Source organism: Entelurus aequoreus, linkage group LG16, assembly GCF_033978785.1.
Source record: "Entelurus aequoreus isolate RoL-2023_Sb linkage group LG16, RoL_Eaeq_v1.1, whole genome shotgun sequence".
Lineage (NCBI taxonomy): Eukaryota > Metazoa > Chordata > Actinopteri > Syngnathiformes > Syngnathidae > Entelurus > Entelurus aequoreus.
In genome coordinates this window covers 34,226,678-34,248,517 of record NC_084746.1, presented here as the reverse complement: position 1 = coordinate 34,248,517, position 21,840 = coordinate 34,226,678, and the positions used below count along the sequence as shown (strand labels likewise).

Sequence of the window (21,840 nt, the reverse complement as noted above, 5' to 3'; positions counted from 1 at the left end):
AAACGTCATGTTAGATCATCTGCTTTCCAGGCCATTCACTGACTTTTTTTCCTAAAAGCGATTGTGACGGTTAATTATGTCCCACATTTTGCGCCCCGTTTTGAACTCCTTAAAAAATCAACAATCTTAAGCGCAGAGTCTTGTATGTAAACAGGCTACTTTGATTCCATCAAGACCCACAATGCATTGTTTGTTTGCTTGTTTGTATTTGTTTATTTGAAGGACAATGTGCAGTTACATTAAAAAGATGGATGCACCAAATTTAGCACACTGCTAATTTCCATCTGTAGTCCTTTTATGGCCCATTTAACATCCACAATTAAAATGACACAGGATTAAAAATACAAAATTGAAATTACATAATGATAAGCAATTTAAAATACATAGAGAGTATGCTAGTTACAAGTCAGTGAGTGGTCAAGTTACAGTATTTTAGCAGCTTCATTTAATGTGCAGAAGTATATAAAGTGCAGCAGTTTTTATCAAAGTCCACATAACACAGTAGCCATCAGATGGTACCCATAAGGGTATCATTCTATAGCCATTGCGTTTCCATGTCACACTTTCAAGTTTTCTCTGAGCTCCACACACGCTTCCCTGCGTTTTTGTTCTGAGCCTCAGGATTAAAAGACTTGTCTTACCTGCACACTGCTTCCTGCCTGTCCTTCTGTGTGTTCCTGCGTCTTGGAGAACGCAACCTGCCAAACACGCGATCCCAACTTAACAGCTTCTACAAAAAATGTAAACACTGGCTAATTTTTAACGACAGCAGGGGCCTCATGTATTAACAATGCATATGCACAAAAACCTGGTCTAAGCCATTTTTCACGACAAAGCTGAGATGTATCAAGAGTGAACGTAACGTTTTAACTTCTTGGCTGTGGCACGCACGTTTCTACATGCTGTGGACACTTTGGCGACACTCCGAATAAAATAAAATAAAATACAGGAAAAACACACATTCTCCAAAAAACTTAATAAAACAAAAATAAAGAGGTGCACGGCAAAAAGTGTACTTAAAGAAAAAGCAAGGCCAGAAACATTCGTGTCCCTCTAATAATTTTTAATATAAACTGCGCAGCTGCTACCAAACACAGACCGGTTTCGACAATGTCTTCGTCAGTGTGCAATCCCCAACAGGAAGTGATGCACTTAAATAGTCACAGCTGTGGTCAATCAATTGATATAATAAATCAAAAATGAAAGTGCACAAATAATAGACAAAATGGAAAATTGTACAAAATAATGATAAATAAATGATAAATGGGTTATACTTGTATAGCGCTTTTCTACCTTCAAGGTACTCAAAGCGCTTTGACAGTATTTCCACATTTACCCATTCACACACACATTCACACACTGATGGCGGGAGCTGCCATGCAAGGCGCTAACCAGCAGCCATCAGAGGCAAAGGGTGAAGTGTCTTGCCCAAGGACACAACGGACGTGACTAGGATGGTAGAAGGTGGGAATTGAACCCCAGTAACCAGCAACACTCCGATTGCTGGCACAGCCACTCTACCAACTTCGCCACACCATCCCTAGACTCATTACAGTATCATAGTAAAATAAACAAAGCAATAAAAAAAACAAAGCAATAAAAAAATGTGTGGACAACCATTATAATAAACTGAAATTGTATTTATTTTTAAAATAATTTGTATTTATAATTAAAATAAAATGTATTCATTCAACACATTAAATGAGAAGGTGTGTCCAAACTTTTGGCCTGTACTGTATATATATATATATATATATATATATATATATATATATATATATATATATATGTATTAGCGATTACCCTAAAAAATATGGCTTCACCGCAGGTTGCACTGTATTCTTACATGTTTGGCAAACTTTCTTCAATTTGGTATGAAATTAATATGTATATTTAAAGCATTGCGATTACAGATTGTGTGTAAAAACAGTGTAAACGTGATCACAGATCAATCTGAGACAGCACACCGTCGTAATGAATCATTTAAAGAAAACAACTGAAGTTAGTGTAGGGATTATGTAGATGCTTATTTAATTACATTACACATATATTTAATATCTATACACACAAGTACACTATCTTTAGAACTGTACAAAAATATACAGTATATATATATATATATATATATATATATATATATATATATATATATATATATATATACAGTGGGGCAAAAAAGTATTTAGTCAGCCACCCATTGACAATCAATGGGTGGCTGACTAAATACTTTTTTGCCCCACTGTATATATATATATTAAGGCTGTCAAAGTTACCGTGATAATAACGCGTCATATATAAGTACCTATAACGGCACACATTTTTTAAATGCGTGATTAGCACACATAAGTCTTTTTATGCTACTTTTACTCCATTCCATTGTGTTTCATTCCGATTGTTACATTTATTGAAATCCCAATTATTTATAATTTTTGATTAAGACTTGGAAAGACGTATTCATTTGTCAGCGACCACAATCGCCCCCTAGTGTACGAGAGGCACACTGCGACTGGCCGTCAGTCACATTTGAGATAAGAACATGCAAACTACAACATCACATGAAAACAGGTGTGAAAATAGAAGCAACTGAGTTATTTGACAAACCAGACTAATTTAGTGCATAGAAACGTACTGACTGTAAAAAGTGACATGACGTCAGACATGGCAGTACAAATCTTCAATGATTACTTTCAAACTCGTAAAAAGAACATTTATATCATGTGCTGTCATCTGTGTCAGTACAATTGTTCACATTACAGCCTACAAGAATTGCACTTCTAACTGGAGAAAACATGTTGCAATGAATTGTATATGATTTTATATTTTACACACACACACACACACACACACACACACACACACACACACACACACACACACACACACACACACACACACACACACACACACACACACACACACACACACACAAAACACACACCAACTACAATTGTAGTCAAAGAACCATTAGAAATAGCTACTAAATAAATCCAAAGTTACTCACAAGTTACTCAATACTTGAGCAGATTTTTTAAGGAACACTTGCCTACTCTTACTCAAGTAATTATTTTGATGACTGCTTTTTACTTTTAATCGAGTCGTATTATTGTAGAGCAGAGGCGTCATAGTCGTTTTCACTGAGGGCCACATCTGAGGGCTGCTTCTAACAGTGAATACTATTATTGCACAACTGTTGTATGCATTTTATTGGTAGATTTTAAAAAAACTAAAATGTAAAAAAATATGATAAGTTACAATAATTTCACCTCAAAATGTAGTGTATATTACTGTAAATGGAAAAACAGTACTGCTGTTTTTATGGTTAAAAAAAGGCAGCTCAGTTGCCAGGATTTTACTGTAAAATGAAATATTTTTTTTTTACTGTAAATAAAAAAAAATGCAATTTTACAGTAAAATTTTGGCACCTGAGCTGCCAGTTTGTGTGTGTGTGTTTTTTTTTTTTTTTTTTTTTTACCGCAAATCAACAACTGTAGATTTTTCTGTGTATTACGGTAAATGCCAAAACGGCAACACAATTTATTAAAGTTAAAAAAGTAGTTTTTTACATTTAGAGAAAAATGAAGTAAAAACCACAGTAAGTGTCACAATTTTACCATGAAATCTATTGCTACTTTTACATTGCACAATTTGATGGATAACTGGCTTTAAAATCATTATTAGTAGTATTTATTTCTATTTAAAAAATGGTTTGAATGTTTGATAATAATTTTTTGCATAATTAGACAATATTTAAGTTAACATCATTTGCGATTACATGGAGTACATATATTTTTTTTCTCTCAAAATAGAAAGAAAGAATACATTTAGTAAGAAAAGTTACAGTACTTTATTGATACATATAATTTCCAGGCTTTCGAGGGCCAAATAAAATGAAGTGGTGGGCCACATCTGGCCCCCGGGACTTGAGTTTGACACATGTGTTCTAAAGTAACGATACTCTTACTTGAGTACAATTTTTGCGTACTCTACCGATCTCTGCTTGTTCCCAAAGTTCTAAATCTTGACCAATGCACCACATGTAATGTCGACCAGAAAGAAATGTTTTGAATGTAGGTTAAAATCACAATATGACCCCTTTTAAGAGGTTTATTGTGAAGTAACATGACCATCAAGGCTGCAGGAGCCTTAATGAACAATAGCGCTCTTCGTCTTCTTGGCCCGTGGAAGCGGGAGGTGCGAGGTTTACAGGAAACCCACTCACACTGATAAGTGTCGGCAGTTCGATTCCCACCACCCACCGGAACACAAGCTGGGAGTAATTATAACTCTTCAGTGCCATCGCCAGAATCTGCTGACTGCTGCTGAGAATGAAGATTAGAGGCGTTAACACCTCGGGAACGCTTTGGGATCTCATCACTCTCCCCAATTTTTTTCTTTCAATGCAACACTCATGCACAAGAAACAATTACCTGTGATTGCGAGCAGAAATCTTAAAGAAGTTATATTGGCTAAATATAATTATATTATTAATTGAACTGGTCCTCTCTTCTCTCCTTGGCTGAGTTTCCAGCAGGCTGTCCAGTGTCCAGCACCTAAAACAACATGAGGAGGATTGTTATTACGCTGCTTTCTAGTGTCTAGTGTCTCGTTGTGTTTGCACGCGTGCATCGCATCCCCTCCACACGTATGTGACCGTGTGCATCTTTGTCGTTTCCATGGCAGAGTTTCACACAACTGTTCATTCTTGTCTGTCTTTTTCTTCCCTGTCACAACACCTCGCTGCATCGCAGCTTTCAGACTCCTCCGCTCCTTGTTTCGCAGCTTCTTGATTGACATGCAGCAGCCAACTTCCCTTAACCGCGTCTGTTATGCCCCGTGGTTCACCGTGCACTCTGCCGCTGTCTCATGCCGCCATTTTTAGGTGGCTCATTGATATAGCCATCTACTGTCTTTTTGCCCTTTCAACGGGGCGCAGTATACGCTTAAACGTCCATCGTGGCTCATGAATTGTCCCATGTTCAGTTGTTGTGTTGACATGTTGTATAGATTTTTTGTAGTACAGTATGACGCATACAGTTTTCACGGATAAAATTGAAAATTAAATGTATGTACCGCATTTTTCGGACTATAAGGCGCACTTAAAATCCTTTCGTTTTATCTAAACTCGACAGTGCGCCTTATAACCCGGTGAGCCTAATGTACGGAATAATTTTGGTTGTGCTTACCGACCTCGAAGCTAATTTATTTGGTACATGGTGAAATGATAAGTGTAACCAGTAAATGGCAGTCACACATAAGAGATACGTGTAGACTGCAATATGACTCCATTAAACAACACCAACATTTTATATGTTACATTGAAAATATAGAACACTACACACGGTGCTCAAAAATCTATCAAAATGTTTTAGTACGACTTTGGTAAGTTATGAAGCTGCACCGCTTGATGGATTGTACTGTGCTTCAAGTATTATTATGATGTGTGTATAAGGTAAGACATATTATCTGGCGTTTTGTTTCCCAATATTGTGCAAAAGCAACTTTTCTTACCTTCTGGTACCTGCTGATCTGTATTTGGGATCTGCATAAGTCCTCCTTTGTAGTCCATGCCAACACAGTAGTCGATAAGCTTCTTCTTTTTCTCTATCTTCTTGTTATGGGGCATTCATCCTCCACTGTTGCCATTTCTAATATAAAATAGTGTAAAGTTCTTACTTATATCTGTCAGTAAACTAGAAATAATAGACCTGAATAGACCCGCTCATCGGCAGTGCGCCTTATAATCCGGTGCCCCCTATGGTCCGGAAAATACGGTATGAGAAAACTATTAGGAAGTACCGCATAAGTGCGTATAAAATAAGAGGATATATATTTTTAGAATTAAAACTTTTTAAAAAAAATGTTGAAAGAGGAAAAAAGTCATAATTTTATGAGGACATTTTGAATATTTTGAGGTTTTTTTGGGGGGGAGGATGTAAAAATTGTTCCTTTGATTTATTGTTTTAAGTGTTGCAAGAACGGGTACAGTATGGAGAATTGAAATTAATGCACTGAGGGGCTAATATGAAAATGTATTATGAGAATACAGTTTGAATTAAAATAAGAAAAATATGTAAAAAAAGTTGATGGATGTTTTTCTATGAGCAAAAAGTTGGAATAGTATACGTTTTAGTTGTTGTTGTTATGTCAGGTTGTATGCATTATATGGGACAATAAACTCATGCAGTAGAAAATTACGGATATTTTAAAAAACAAGATACATTTTTACTTTTTTTATTTTAGCTTTTTACTATTCTATGGATATCCCGTATTTCATGTCGACTACTTATTCTTCTTTTTTTCTTACAATTGTATTGTTTAATTTGTTTAGCTGTATAATTATAGCGTTGTCTGTACTTATTGTGATTTTCATTCTATTATTTTTATTATTTTTATAATAATTTTTGTATTTATTTTTAAATTGTTGTAGCAAGCAGTAATGTCTTGGTGATGATAAATGGTTTAAATCATTAAAAAATATATTTTTCTTAAGAGTTTATAAATCCACTCCATCTCATCGTAAATATTTTTTCATGATTGCTTGTATATTTGCCCCTAAACCTTTCAAAACATATCCAAGTCTGCACTGATGCAGGTAAATAAACAGTAGCCTAATGGGACTCTCAACCATCGCCTGAAGCCTGGAAGTGCCTCTCGGTCACGTGATTGCAACCCAGCGATATAAATAAATAATTGAAGCAATGTTTTATATTTATTATCTATTTTGTTCAAAGAGCTTTTATATATATATATATATATATATATATATATATATATATATATATATTATATATATATATATGTATATATATATATATATATATATATATATATATATATATATATATATATATATATATATATGTGTATATATATATATATATATATACATATATATATAAATATATATATGTATATATATATATATATGTGTATATATATATATATATACATATATATATAAATATATATATGTATATATATATATATATGTGTATATATATATATATATATACATATATATATAAATATATATATGTATATATATATATATATATATATATGTATATATATATATATATATATGTATGTATATATATATATATATATGTATATATATATATATATATATATATATATATGTATATATATATATATATATATATATATATATGTGTATATATATATATATATATATATATATATATATATATATATATATATATATATATATATATATATATATATATATATATATATATATATATATATATATATTCTTTTGCGATAATGACTTTTTTCTGTAAAAAAAGAAGACTTTTTTTTTCTTCCCTTTTAACGAAACAATTGTTTATTTACAAACGGCGACTGCTCTGACTGTGCTTGTCTGACTGCGGCCATTGGATGAAATCTCTGTGTAAACACGACTCCAACACCCTGTGGGGTTTGTCTCATGAGCAGATGCGAAGATCACCGCTAAGTCCGACTGTTCTCAGAAGATGACTGTGTACCCAGAACCGCACCGTCTGGAGATTCTGCACAAACCAAACAAGCCAATCTATTTTGACAGAGAAATGCAAATCACAACTAACTTTATCAAGAGCTTTTATGAAACTGACATGAAAATAATTTTAGATCATACTTGAAGTTGTATGGCATTTTCTTGCAGTAATTTAATAAGGATTATGTAATATGGAATTTTGTTGCTAGTACTGTACATTGGCCATCTGATTGTGACCCTCAGTTGTATTGCCTGAATTCATAATCATTTATACCATTATTATAATATTTTCCACTATACTCATAAAGAGTTTATTTTCTGGGGGAAAAACAAAACAAATGCATGGATCTACAATGTTCTTTTTTAAATTTATTTATTTAAACAAAACACATACACTATTAGAAGATAACTGTGATGATCTGTCACATTCACGCCTTGTTATGTTTCCTTAGTTGGTGTTTATTCCCTGTCAGCGCTCTTGTTTTAGTTCCACTTCCTGCTTGTCTCCCTGAGCGCTATTTCCCCTCACCTGCTGCTGATTGGCAGCCTGGCCACACCTGTTGTCAATCAGCTGGCTGTTATTTATGCCTCCCTCGCCCTCCAGTCAGGGCTCAATGAGTGGTTAATGGTTTCCTGTTTCCTGTTTCCTGCATGTGCTCTTACCAGTGGCACTATTACCTTTTTTGACATTAAAGTCATGTTTTCCTGCGCTATGCCTGCCATCTCTGTATCCTAGGGTACAAGACCAGCAGAACCTGACAATAACCATGTTTTTCCAGATTTGAGCTTTTTAAAATCTGAAACACAAAATATAATACTTTTTTGTTATTTATTTAAAAATATATATATTGCATTCTTAGAAAAGCATCGACAGAGGTACTGGAGATACTTGTTTAATTCTGTGACACGGCTCGTACCTTGAACAAGTGGTTCTTACCCCTCTAAACAACACAATTTTAACCTGGACCATGCCTTTGTAAAATAAAATAAAACATTTTGGATAACAAACATCGTAAATGTGAAAAGCAATACAATAAAATGTGCTTGAAACAACTTCAGTAGTTGTATGAATGAATGTAATAATAATGTTCTGCATTTACCTTGAAGAGTGGACTTCTACGGTATCTCCTTCCAGCTGCTTTGCTGTCAAACACACCATCGGTAGCTTTTCCTTATTTTCATTGATAAATGTCTGCTGTTTAGATAGTATTTTAACAATATTTGCTTCTCAGCTCTATCTTTTACCCTTTGGAAAATCTCTAGCTATAAGCTAATGCTAAGGAGTAAGACCAGTTGTTTTGGTCGGATCTCACAGGATTCACTGTAGCATTCTTTACGCCAACTAGCGGTTGGGAGGCTCGTAACTCGAATTTTTGCTCGCAATCTGAAGCATAACAGTTAGTCGAGTGACAGTTTGTGTCACTAAAAACTAATAAACTGGGGCATAAGTAGACCAATGTTCCACTCTATCTCCAAATGTTGCTTTTTTTAAATCCAAAACCCAAAAAAACTATAATACATTTTTTTTTTTAAACCAGGATTAGTTTTTCTGAAAACAAGAAACACAAATTGTGGAGGTACAATGGTACCTCAACTTTTGAGTGGTTTGAGATAAGAGCAGACTCGGCTAATTGTTATGTTTTAAGTTGCAAGCTAATATTTCAGTAACAAATAGCCCCTCCGTTGGTGTAGTTAATGTCACAACATATCTGATCTTACTCACTAGCATTAGCTTGTAGCTGAAGCTCGACAAAACTTTTTTTTTCGAACCATCAGCTTTGAAAAAACATGACTGCGCGTGTCGGCAACTTGGCTAGTCTGCGCCATTCTGAAGCAGAATGAGTCGATAACGCCAGCCAAGGATGTTTATTTATCCATGAAAATATGGAGAAACAGCTGAAAGGAGATACTGTAGAGGTCCACTCTCCACGGTAAATATTGTACATAAATACTCCATTATTTCATAAAACTATTGTAGTTGTTTGTAGTACATTATATTGCATTGATTTTATACAATATTTCTTACAATTTTTCTTTTTTAAAAGGCATGTTAAATGAAATGTTTTGCTGTTTTTGGTGGGCCAAGCACCAATGAAATTGATTATATTTTATTTCATTGGAAGATACTAATTTGAGATACAAATGTTTTGAGTTAAGAGCTTTTTTACAGCACCAGTTAAGCTCCTAAATCGAGGTACTCCTTTATTGCCACTGTCCAAACAAATATATTTATATGGACAGTATATGTGTATATATGTATGTATGTATGTATGTACATGTATATGTATGTAGGTACATACGTATGTATATGTACTGTGTATGTACACACATATATATATATATATATATTTAAAAAAAATATATGTATAATATATTATTATAATATGTATATACTGTTTGTATGTACACTTATACAGTATATGTATAGGCTATATGTATGTGTGTGTATATTTTGTTACATATATATATATATACATATTTATATATATATATATATATATATATATATATATATATATATATATATATATATATATATATATATATATATATATATATGTGTATATATATATATATATATATATATATATATATATATGTATATATATGTATATATATATATATATATATATATATATATATATATATATATATATATATATATATATATATATATATATATATATATATATATATATATATATATATACATACAGTCGTGGTCAAACATTTACATACACTTGTAAAGAACATAATGTCATGGCTGTCTTGAGTTTCCAATAATTTCTACAACTCTTATTTTTTTGTGATGGAGAGATTAGAGCACATACTTGTTTGTCACAAAAAAACATTCATGAAGTTTGGTTCTGTTATGAATTTATTATGGGTCTATTGAACATGTGACCAAATCTGCTGGGTCAAAAGTATACATACAGCAATGTTAATATTTGGTTACATGTCCCTTGGCAAGTTTCACTACAATAAGGCACTTTTGGTAGCCATCCACAAGCTTCTGGCAAGCTTTTTCTTGAATTTTGACCACTCCTCTTGACAAAATTGGTGCAGTTCAGCAAAATTTGTTGGTTTTCTGACATGGACCTGTTTCTTCAGCATTATCCACATGGCTAAATCAGGCTAGATTTAAGTTTTTAAAATGGCCTTCCCAAAGTCCTGACTTAAACCCCATTGAAAACATGTGGCTAATGCTGAAGAAACAAGTCCATGTCAGAAAACCAACAAATTTTGCATAACTGCACCAATTTTGTCAAGAGGAGTGGTCAAAATTCATGTAACCAAATATTAACATTGCTGTATGTATACTTTTGACCCAACAGATTTGGTCACATTTTCAGTAGACCCATAATAAATTCATAAAAGAACCAACTTTCGTGAAGTTTTTTTGTGACCAACAAGTATGTGCTCCACTCACTCTATCACAAAAAAATAAGACTTGTAGAATTTGAATCTGAATGAGGAAAATCGACACTTAAGGCTAAGATTACAACATTGAAACCAACATCAAGGATTAAAATGTACAGGATAATTAAAGCTCGAACACAGAATTGCACAACTTTGGTGACTGATTGCACTGCTGCTTCTTCTTCTGCTGCTTCTGTCACCTGCTCTGCCTTACAGCATGTTTCCCTTTCTGTTCTTTGTCTCCACCTTTGTGTCTTTGTTGGGGCACATTGAAGTGTGTCTTCATTTGCATCCATGCATACGGATATGCTGTGTGTGTGTGTGTGTGTGTGTGTGTGTGTGTGTGTGTGTGTGTGTGTGTGTGTGTGTGTGTGTGTGTGTGTGTGTGTGTGTGTGTGTGTGTGTGTGTGTGTGTGTGTGTGTGTGTGTGTGTGTGTGTGTGTGTGTGTGTGTGAGAGATGCTGCTGGTAATACAGCCACATCACACCTGTGAACATGGTGTATTATGATGCTGTTCTCAGTGATGACTACATGTTTTGAGCCGGGACCTCCTTAAAAAAGAGCAATTGTGTGCACACATATGATGTTACTTTAAGTTGTAATGCTCCACACCACACTTAGGCCTAATTTTTCTCCCTAACCGCATTGTCCATGACACTTAGGTCACATGACAGTAGTAATCCCCGCTTGGGTTCTGAATCAGCTCCTAAAGCCACAGTGCAGATTAGCACAAGAAAAGTACAGAGTGGGAGACTTTAAACGCGGGGGCTTTCCCCGTGCTGGCTGTCCCTGGCTGCTAGCGGCCCTTGTTGCCATAGCGCCATCTGTTACTGGTCCACCAAATCACCTGAGGTTTTTTTTTTTCCGTTCGTTTTGAAAGGTACTTCCTGAAGGACAAATAATAGAACAACTCTAATATAAAGTAACTTGCGGAGAAGATATAAATAAAGTACCCAAGTACTGTATACTAATGCCATAATACAAGTGCCATCCATCCATCCATTTTCTACCGCTTGTCCCTTTTGGGGTCGCGGGGGGTCGCTGGAGCCTATCTCAGCTGCATTCGGGTGGTAGGCGGGGTACACCCTGCACAAGTCGCCACCTCATCACAGGGCCAACACAGATAGACAGACAACATTCACACTAACATTCACACACTAGGGCCAATTTAGTGTTGCCAATCAACGTATCCCCAGGTGCATGTCTTTGGAGGTGGGAGGAAGCCGGAGTACCTGGAGGGAACCCACGGAGTCACGGGAGAACATGCAAACTCCACACAGAAAGATCCCGAGCCCGGGATTGAACTCAGAACTACTCAGGACCTTCGTATTGTGAGGCAGATGCACTAACCCCTCTTCCACCGTGCTGCCCATAATACATGTGTTTACTTGTAAATATGCTGTTTTAATAGCTTTTCAGATTTAGCAGACATTGTTGTTTCAGTTTGCAAATACACTCTGTAAGCACTAAAGAGCTGACTCTAAACATAAAAGTGTATAGGATATCATGTAACACATATGCCGTTGTACCGTGTCTAGGCCAAAAAATGAAATATGAATGCAAATTCCTCTCAAAACAGTACTATTGTGACACATGTACTTTTCTGGCAACATAAGAAAATTAAATAAAACTCGGGGTGTCAAAGTTAAAAGGCAACAATTCTTTTGGGGGGAATTTTGCCTATAATTCACAATTCTTATGAGAGACAAGAACACATATCCATCCATCCATCTTCTTCCGTTTATCCGAGATCGGGTCGCGGGGGCAGCAGCCTAAGCAGCGAAGCCCAGACTTCCCCGTGGCCTCCTACCGGTCGGACGTGCCCTAAACACCTCCCTAGGGAGGCGTTAGGGTGGCATCCTGACCAGATGCCCGAACCACCTCATCTGGCTCCTCTCGATGTGGAGGAGCAGCGGCTTTACTTTGAGCTCCCCCCGGATGGCAGAGCTTCTCACCCTATCTCTAAGGGAGAGCCCCGCCACCCGGCGGAGGAAACTCATTTCGGCCGCTTGTACCCATGATCTTGTCCTTTCGGTCATAACCCAAAGCTCATGACCATAGGTGAGGATGGGAACGTAGATCGACCGGTAAATTGAGAGCTTTGCATTCCGGCTCAGCTCCTTCTTCACCACAACGGATCGATACAGCGTCCGCATTACTGAAGACGCCGCATCGATCCGCCTGTCAATCTCACGATCCACTCTTCCGTCACTCGTGAACAAGACTCCGAGGTACTTGAACTCCTCCACTTGGGGCAGGGTCTCCTCCGCAACCCGGAGATGGCACTCCACCCTTTTCCGGGCGAGTACCATGGACTCGGACTTGGAGGTGCTGATTCATCTCAGTCGCTTCACACTCGGCAGCAAACCGATCCAGTAAGAGCTGAAGATCCTGGCCAGATGAAGCCATCAGGACCACATCATCTGCAAAAAGCATAGACATAATCCTGCAGCCACCAAACCGGATCCCCTCAACGCCTTGACTGCGCCTAGAAATTCTGTCCATAAAAATTATGAACAGAATCGGTGACAAAGGGCAGCCTTGGCGGAGTCCAACACTCACTGGAAACGTGTCCGACTTACTGCCGGCAATGCGGACTAGGCTCTGACACTGATCATACAGGGAGCGGACCACCACAATCAGACAGTCCGATACCCCATACTCTCTGAGCACTCTCCACAGGACTTCCCGAGGGACACGGTCGAATGCCTTCTCCAAGTTCACAAAGCACATGGAGACTGGTTGGGCAAACTCCCATGCACCCTCAAGGACCCTGCCGAGAGTATAGAGCTGGTCCACAGTTCCACGACCAGGACGAAAACCACACTGTTCCTCCTGAATCCGAGGTTCGACTATCCGGCGTAGCCTCCTCTCTAGTACACCTGAATAGACCTTACCGGGAAGGCTGAGGAGTGTGATCCCACAGTAGTTAGAACACACCCTCCGGTTCCCCTTTTTAAAAAGAGGAACCACCACCCCGGTCTGAACACAGATGGTTTTTTTAATGTGTTCTAACTCGTAAATAACATGAATAAAAGTTCGTCCCGATACCAATATTTTGATACTTTTCTAAATAAAGTGGACCACAAAAAATGGCATTATTAGCTTTATTTGAACAAAAACTTTTAGGGTACATTAAACATATGTTTCTTATTGCAATAGAAGAACAATTTTGTCCTTAAATGAAGTAGTGAAAATAATAGACAACTTGTCTTTTAGTAGTAATTAAGCAAACAAAGGCTCCTAATTCAGCTGCTGACGTATGCAGTAACATATTGTGTCATTTATCATTCTATTGTTTTGTCAAAATGATAAAGGACAAGCTGTAAAAAATTATTATTAATCTACTTGTTCATTTACTGTTAATATCTGCTTACTTTCTGTTTCAACATGTTCTATCTACACTTCTGTTAAAATGTAATAATCACTTATTATTCTCTTGTTTGGTACTTTGCAGTACTTTACACTGATCCGATACCAAGTAGTTACAGGATCATACATTGGTCATCATTTAAATTCTCATGTGTCCAGGGACGTATTTCCTGAGTTTATGAATGTAATATAAATTTTGTAACGATAAAAAATATCGATGTAATCATAGTAGTATCGATTAGATACGCTCTTGTACTTGGTATCATTACAGTGGATGTCAGGTGTAGATCCACTCATGGCATTTGTTAACATTGTGACGCCGGTGAGCTATTGTATCCTCCTACGGTGTGTAGTGAAGCATTTTTAGCTATTCCTCGTCCTGCAGGGATGATACTTGTAAGAAACTCACTTTATTTGTCTCCATGGAGGCGAGGATTAGTGATTTAGAAGTAGCTAAAACACTGCCGATTGCGAATGTACATTAACTGCTAGCTAACTAGCCATGTCTTAAAGCACATCTACCTGAGGGCGTTTCAGTGTTGTAACTTAACCTTTATTTCTTTCAGGCCAAAATGCATCCATTCTCTCTTTTCTGTCTACACACTGTGTCTGCTTGTAAGTACTCCGTGATCGTGTGCTGCCGAACATGCTCCTCTGCTCGTAAAACCAGCAATGTCACGACGTGACGACGCGCCGTCATGCCCGTTAAAAAAAAAAAAAGGGGTGCGGGGACCGGTACTTTTTAGAGGCAGTATAGTACTGAATATGATTCATTAGTATCTCGGTACTATGCCGTACAACCCTACTGCCCTCGCAAACAAAATCACAAAAATCACTTTAACAAGCATATTGCTGCAATACTAAACATGTAAAAAAGTAAACTCCACCTACAATAACATCGGCAGAGGAGGAGCGGTCGAGAAGCAGCAGACAGAGGGAGAAGGAACAGGTGCAGGTGAATGGGGAGTCGTGTCAGCATGTTTGCGCCTTGGAAATCTGCTCTGGCAAAAGACCGGACTCAACACAATTAAAACATGATGTGGTTACTTCCTGTTCTGTGCTGTGGTCATGCTCTCTATTATTATCCTCCTCGCAAATAGTCTTTTTTTAAATTTTTTTTCATTTTTTACCCCACAGCGATTCCCTTCTTCCTGTTCTACTGAGTTTTTGGCGCTCTTAGTGAAAAATGGTCAAAAGACATATAAAAGCCAAAGAAAAGGCACACATGCTGAAGTGTTGAGACGTCACTCCTCCTGCACAGGAAGTGAAGTGGATGGCGCCGCCTTTGCAGCAATGTTTCACCCTGCTTTCTTGCCTGAAGGCGCCTGAATGAAGAGAGACATGGCTCGTGTTTTTGGCTTGATCGAAAAGTTCGTAAATCGAGAAGTTCACAGATAGATGGTTTGTTAAATCGAGGTTCCACTGTACTTACCTTTCTAGATCTATACGGGCCACTAAGAAGTGGGCAGGCAGAAACTTAGGGGTGGTCTGACAATAAAATTGTATGTAAAACAGACCTGGGCAAAGTACGGCCCATTAAGATTTTCAATCCGGCCCACCGGACGTTCTACATAATTTTTTTTAGACCTTCATTAATCAAAACTGTAGCTGACATTATGATGTGCAGTGCTGTTTTTAATTGACCATAAGTCTTAAACTATAGAAAGTATTTCAATGGTTGAAATCTGTGCTTTTTAGTGGTATAGGAGTTATTACAGTAATCTACGTCACAGCAGCTCAGACCAGGAACAAAGCAGAGTGGGAGGGGTTTGTTTTCAGATTAGCCAGCCCCAAACGCATGTGTCAGGAACAGATGTGGAAGCAAATTTGTCCAACAAATGTCTGCATAAAAGTGATAATATATCATATTGTAGGTGTTTATTACCCTTTGCATTAATTTTTTGTTGTTTTTAAAATTTTTGTTGTAGAATATGTCTATGGAGGAGCTGGTCTGAGAAGTAAAAGAGGAGCCATGTTCATACGTTGTTAATATTCAGTGTTTTATTGTTCATAGTTATATTGTAAATCTCACTTTCTTTATTTTCATGTACATTTTGGGTGTCCCATTCAGTAAAATACTCTAAAATTCCTTTCCGTTTTTTTGTGGTGGTCTGTCATAACTTTTTTAGAATTCTATCGGACATTGTGACTTTTGGTATTAGTGTTCCTGAAAAAAAGGGACCCAAACACACATACTGTACAGCAGATTTTTACAGCTAAATGTGTATATAACATTTAAATAACTAAACTTTGTGATTAACACATAGTTTCATATAATTTGACATGGTTGTAAACCTAAAGTAGTTTAGATATAATTATTGAATACGATTAAAATCAAGAGTATCATTACTAATTCTGTGTTAATATTGTAGTGGAAAAGTTGGGCCCCAAGGTCAAAAAGTTTATATTTTGCTGTTTGTTACATTTTTGTTGTGTTTTACATGATTGTAAAAGACACACAACTATTGAGGAGCTGGTCTGAGAAGTAAAAGGGGAGCGATGTTCATATGTTGTTAATATTCAGGGTTTTATTGTTCATAGTTAATATTGTAAATCCCACTTTCTTTATTTTCATGTACATTCTGGGTGTAGTAAAAAGTAAAAACTGTAAAATTCCATTCCGTTTTTTCATCGGACATTGTGACTTTTGGTTTTAGGGTTCCTGAAAAAAAGGGACCCAAACACACATACTGTACGGCAGATTTTTACAGTTGAATGTGTATATATCATTTATACACACATACACATTGGCCCCCCAGACACATTTCTTCTCTCAATGTGGCCCCCGAGTCAAAATATTTGCCCAGCTCTGATGTAATCAGAGGCCGCCACCATCAGCATGCAGGAACGGCACAAGGACACAATTGTTGCCTCGCCATCACTCATTGCTGAGAACCTCAACACGGCTCGCATGTTAAAAATAGCGCGTCTGCCTTGTCTTGTGCCCACCGACGTGCATAATTATGAGTCTTTGTGCTCTTCGCGTGCTCAGCCGGTGATCCCATTACCTCCATGGAAACAATGAAGGGGTTGTGAGGCGACGGCGTCAATGGTAACCCGGTTTCCCTGGTGAAATGAATGTCGCTGGCTCATATCCTTCAATAATGGCCGGTATATGCGAGTGATGGAGTGAGCGAGACCTCATGTTGGCCATAGCATGTGTTACTGTAGCGCCACATTAGCAGAAAATACAATAGCGCCGGACCAGAAAGCCCGCGGGTGTCATCTATCTAAGGAAAATATGCATACAACGTGGGGATGATTTGCATAATATGACAGGCCTTAAGCATTACAGCGTTCAAGTGATGTATGATGAAATCTTCCCCACGCCCATTTCACCTTGAAACTTGCCTGGATTGGTCGTAATTGTATGCAAATGTGTATATCAGGGCTGTCAAAGTTACCGCTTTAACTTGTGTGAATAATCACAAAACATGGATCATGTCTTAACAGATTAATCGCAAAATGTATTCATTCAAAGCATGCAAAGATAAGTAAGGAGACTTGATGGTAATTTAGATAAAACTGTTTGAACAATAACATTTTGTGCATTCAAGTAACACATTTTAAGAAATGTTCCTGTGTGACGTGTATTTTATTTATTTATTTGGTGTGGACTAGGGTTGTCTCGATACCAATATTTTGCTACCGGTACCAAAGTGTATTTCGATACTTTTCGATACTTTTATAAATAAAGGGTACCACAAAAAAATTTCATTATTGGCTTTATTTTAACAAACAATCTTAGGGTACATTAAACATATGTTTCTTATTGCAATCCAAGAACAATTTTGTCCTTAAATAAAATAGTGAACATACTAAACAACTTGTCTTTTAGTAGTAAGTAAACAAACAAAGGCTCCTAATTAGTCTGCTGACGTATGCAGTAACATATTGTGTCATTTATCATTATATTATTTTGTCAACATTATGAAGGACAAGCTGTAAAAATGTATTATTAATCTAATTGTTCATTTACTGTTAATATCTGATTATTTTCTGTTTTAAAATCTTCTATCTACACTTCTGTTAAAATATAGTAATCACTTATTCTTCTGTTGTTTGGATACTTTACATTAGTTTTGGATGATGCCAATTTAGGTATTGATCTGATATCAAGTAGTTACAGGTTCATACATTGGTCATATTCAAAGTCCTCATGTGTCCAGGGACATATTTCCTGAGTTTATAAACATATGAATTTTTTTTTTAAAAAGAAAAAAGATCTTGTGACGATAAAAAATGTCAATGTAATCATAGTAGTATCGACTACATATGCTATTGTACTTGGTATCATTACAGTGGATGTCAGGTGTAGATCCACCCGTGGCATTTGTTTACATTGTGACGCCGGTGAGCTATTGTATCCTCCTACGGCGTGTAGTGAAGCATGTTTAGCTATTCCTCGTCCTGCAGGGATGATACTTGTAAGAAGCTTACTTTGTCGCCATGGAGGCGAGGTTCAGTGATTTAGAAGTAGCTAAAACACTGCCGACTGCGGATGGACATTAGGGAGACTTGATGGTACTTTAGATAAAATTGTTAGAAAGTTTTGAAAAATAACATTTTGTGCATTCAAGTAACACATTTTAAAAAATAACAATAATGCCATGTTTTTTTATTGTCAATAGGGCCGTGCGTGGTTCCCCCCCCCCCCCCACCCCCCTGCCGTAAAGCATGTTGTGTTGCAACTTGCCTGTGCAATAAAAGTGCCATATAAATACAGTTTGATTTATGATTGGCATGTTTCGATATATTCTCTAGTGCTGTTCCAATGGTTATTTGTTGTTTGAACTGGCAGGAGAACCACTGTCGCAGGATCAAGATCCTAGGGGATTGTTACTACTGCGTGTCCGGACTGACCCAGCCCAAGACTGACCACGCCCACTGCTGCGTGGAGATGGGCCTGGACATGATTGACACCATAACGTGAGTTGTCCCGCGCTCTTGTTCATTTATTGCAATTATTTACAGTATCACAAATGAGACTGTTCACAAATAGCATGTTTATTCCAGTTTACCTTCTCAAGAAACTACACAATGAAAATAAGGCTTGGACATACTTTAGAGTAGCCAGTGTACAGCTTGTTTATCAGTATAGACCAGAGGTGTCTAACTCGTTTTCATCGAGGGCCACATTGTAGTTATGGTTGCCCTCAGAGGGCCGCTTTTAACAATGAGTAATATATGAATATACATGTATGTATATATATATATATATATATATATATATATATATATATATATATATATATATATATATATATATATATATATATATATATATATATATATATATATATATATATATATATATATATATATATATATGTATATATATATATATATATGTATATAATACATTAACAACATATTTTTTTACATAAGCTACAAAAAAATATTTACATTTTCTTTTAAAAACTGGCAGCTCAGTCACCAGAATTTTACAGTAAAAGCAGTGGGTTTTTTACAGCATACGAAAAAATTGAATAAATGGGATGGAATGGAATGGAGAAACAATACCACTGTTTTTAGTGGAAAACTCAAGCAACAGAGCTGCCAGTTTGGTTGTTTTTTTACTGTAAAATCTTGTTGCTTTAATGTTTTTTTTGTTTGTTTTTTAATGTTTTAGTGTCTTACTGTATATGGAAAAAAAACAGTACCAAAGTTGATTTTACCGAATTTAACCGTAAAATCTATTGTCAGTTTTACAGTGTACAATTTGATTGTGACGTGTATTTCTGGTCTTGTCACCCCCTCCCGGGCAGAAGTGCAACACGGCAGTGCGGCTTGATCAAAAGAGACGTCGGAGACTCTTTGCTGAACAAATAGTTGCTTTATTACAAGCGAGCATCGTTATACAGGACCGCAGTACCTGGAGGAGGTCAAGTAAAAAAAAATGAGGCATTCCTAACTTGGAGGAGCCGAACCACAGTCTTATATTCCTTCTTTCTCTGTCTCGGTGTGTGTTAACCTGACCATGTAAGGAGATAGATAGATAGATAGATAGATAGATAGATAGATAGATAGATAGATAGATAGATAGATAGATGTAAAGATAGTACTTTATTGATGGAGATGTTCGTGTGTAAGTGACTGGGAAGACAACAGATGTATACCATAACTTGTAGGTTGAGGTTTAAGATAAACATGGAGTCTCTCCTCCAGTATAGAGCTATCACTTTTGCATTCTGAAGTCTGAAGTTATTGCCTCTTCTCGTGAGAGAGTTAACCCAGTCCACACGCAAATGTCAAACAAAGGCTCCTTAATTTATTATGGACTCAACCATTATTTACTTAAACCCGGTGGTTTGCTTTCTCCAAGTTGAATATAAACATTCACCATATGTAGAACATACTATGAGTTAATTAATTCACTTCAATTGATAATTTGTTTTGAAATCATAAGTCAAGCAGATATTTAGTACAGTATTTATCTTTATTTTAACAAAAAATATTTTTGGAATACACGATAATATCATATTTACATTTTGATAATATTGAATTTTAAAAGATATGCAATTGCATACAGTACATGATTTTTAATGTCAAAAGGGAAAGAACAAATATATTTAGTAAAAAAACATTAATCATTTTATTAATGCATATTATTTCCAGGCTCTCGCGGGCCACTTAAAATATTGTGGCGGGCCAGATTTGGCCCCCGGGCCTTGAGTTTGACACCTGCGGTATAGACTGATTGCACACTTAAAATGAGCAGCCATTGATGTCTAAATAGCTGGCAACACAAGTGAATAGTTGGTGTCTTGTCTACAGCAGCTATACAATCGCAACACTGACTACTCTAAACTACTCTTAATTTCTATAGTATAAAGTCATATCCAGTCTCCCTCCATCAAGTGTGTTGTACCAACCCTTCAGGTCAGTAGCAGAGGCCACAGAAGTCAACCTGAACATGCGTGTGGGCCTCCATACAGGCCGGGTGCTGTGTGGCGTGCTGGGCCTCAGGAAATGGCAGTACGACGTGTGGTCCAATGACGTGACTCTCGCCAACGTGATGGAGGCTGGCGGTCTACCTGGGTCAGTACGAGTTGTGTCACGCTAAATGCTGTTGTGTGAAAAATGGTTGCCCAGAGAAGAGTACGGCACATATCCTCTAGGGGGCGCATTTGAAGGTTATCTGAGGTTTGGTGGGGGAGGCTGAGTTGAATGAACCAGAAGGGTAGTCCTCATCCTGAATGTATTTCTTAGCTTGTTGAAAATCTGTGGAGTTTTTTTGGTGCCATTTAATTACTTCCCTTTAATAATGTATTACATTATTGATTCATTCAGTCTCTTTAATGGGTGACTTTGACAGTCATTTAATTTGTGTCAAATTATGTTATTGGCTTTTTAAAGTCGCCTCTCAATGCACTATAGCAGTGGTGTACAAAGTGAATGAAAAAATGAATTAATTTATTATTAATGACGTACTGTTTTTTTCGGACTATTAAGTCGCACTTAAAATCCTTTCATTTTCTCAAAACTCGACAGTGCGCCTTATAACCCGGTGCGCCTAATGTACGTAATAATTCTGGTTTTGCTTACCG

The 21,840-nt window shown here is 36.6% G+C and overlaps 1 protein-coding gene across 1 annotated transcript in view; it reads left to right on the top strand.

The window, feature by feature from the left end:
* LOC133630875 (adenylate cyclase type 1-like) overlaps positions 1-21,840 on the top strand; it is a 136,454-nt gene that overhangs the window by 68,606 nt on the left and 46,008 nt on the right. The window contains 2 exon segments of the mRNA XM_062022690.1: positions 19,092-19,219; positions 21,173-21,331. Of these exon segments, the coding sequence (XP_061878674.1) occupies positions 19,092-19,219; positions 21,173-21,331 (287 nt within the window).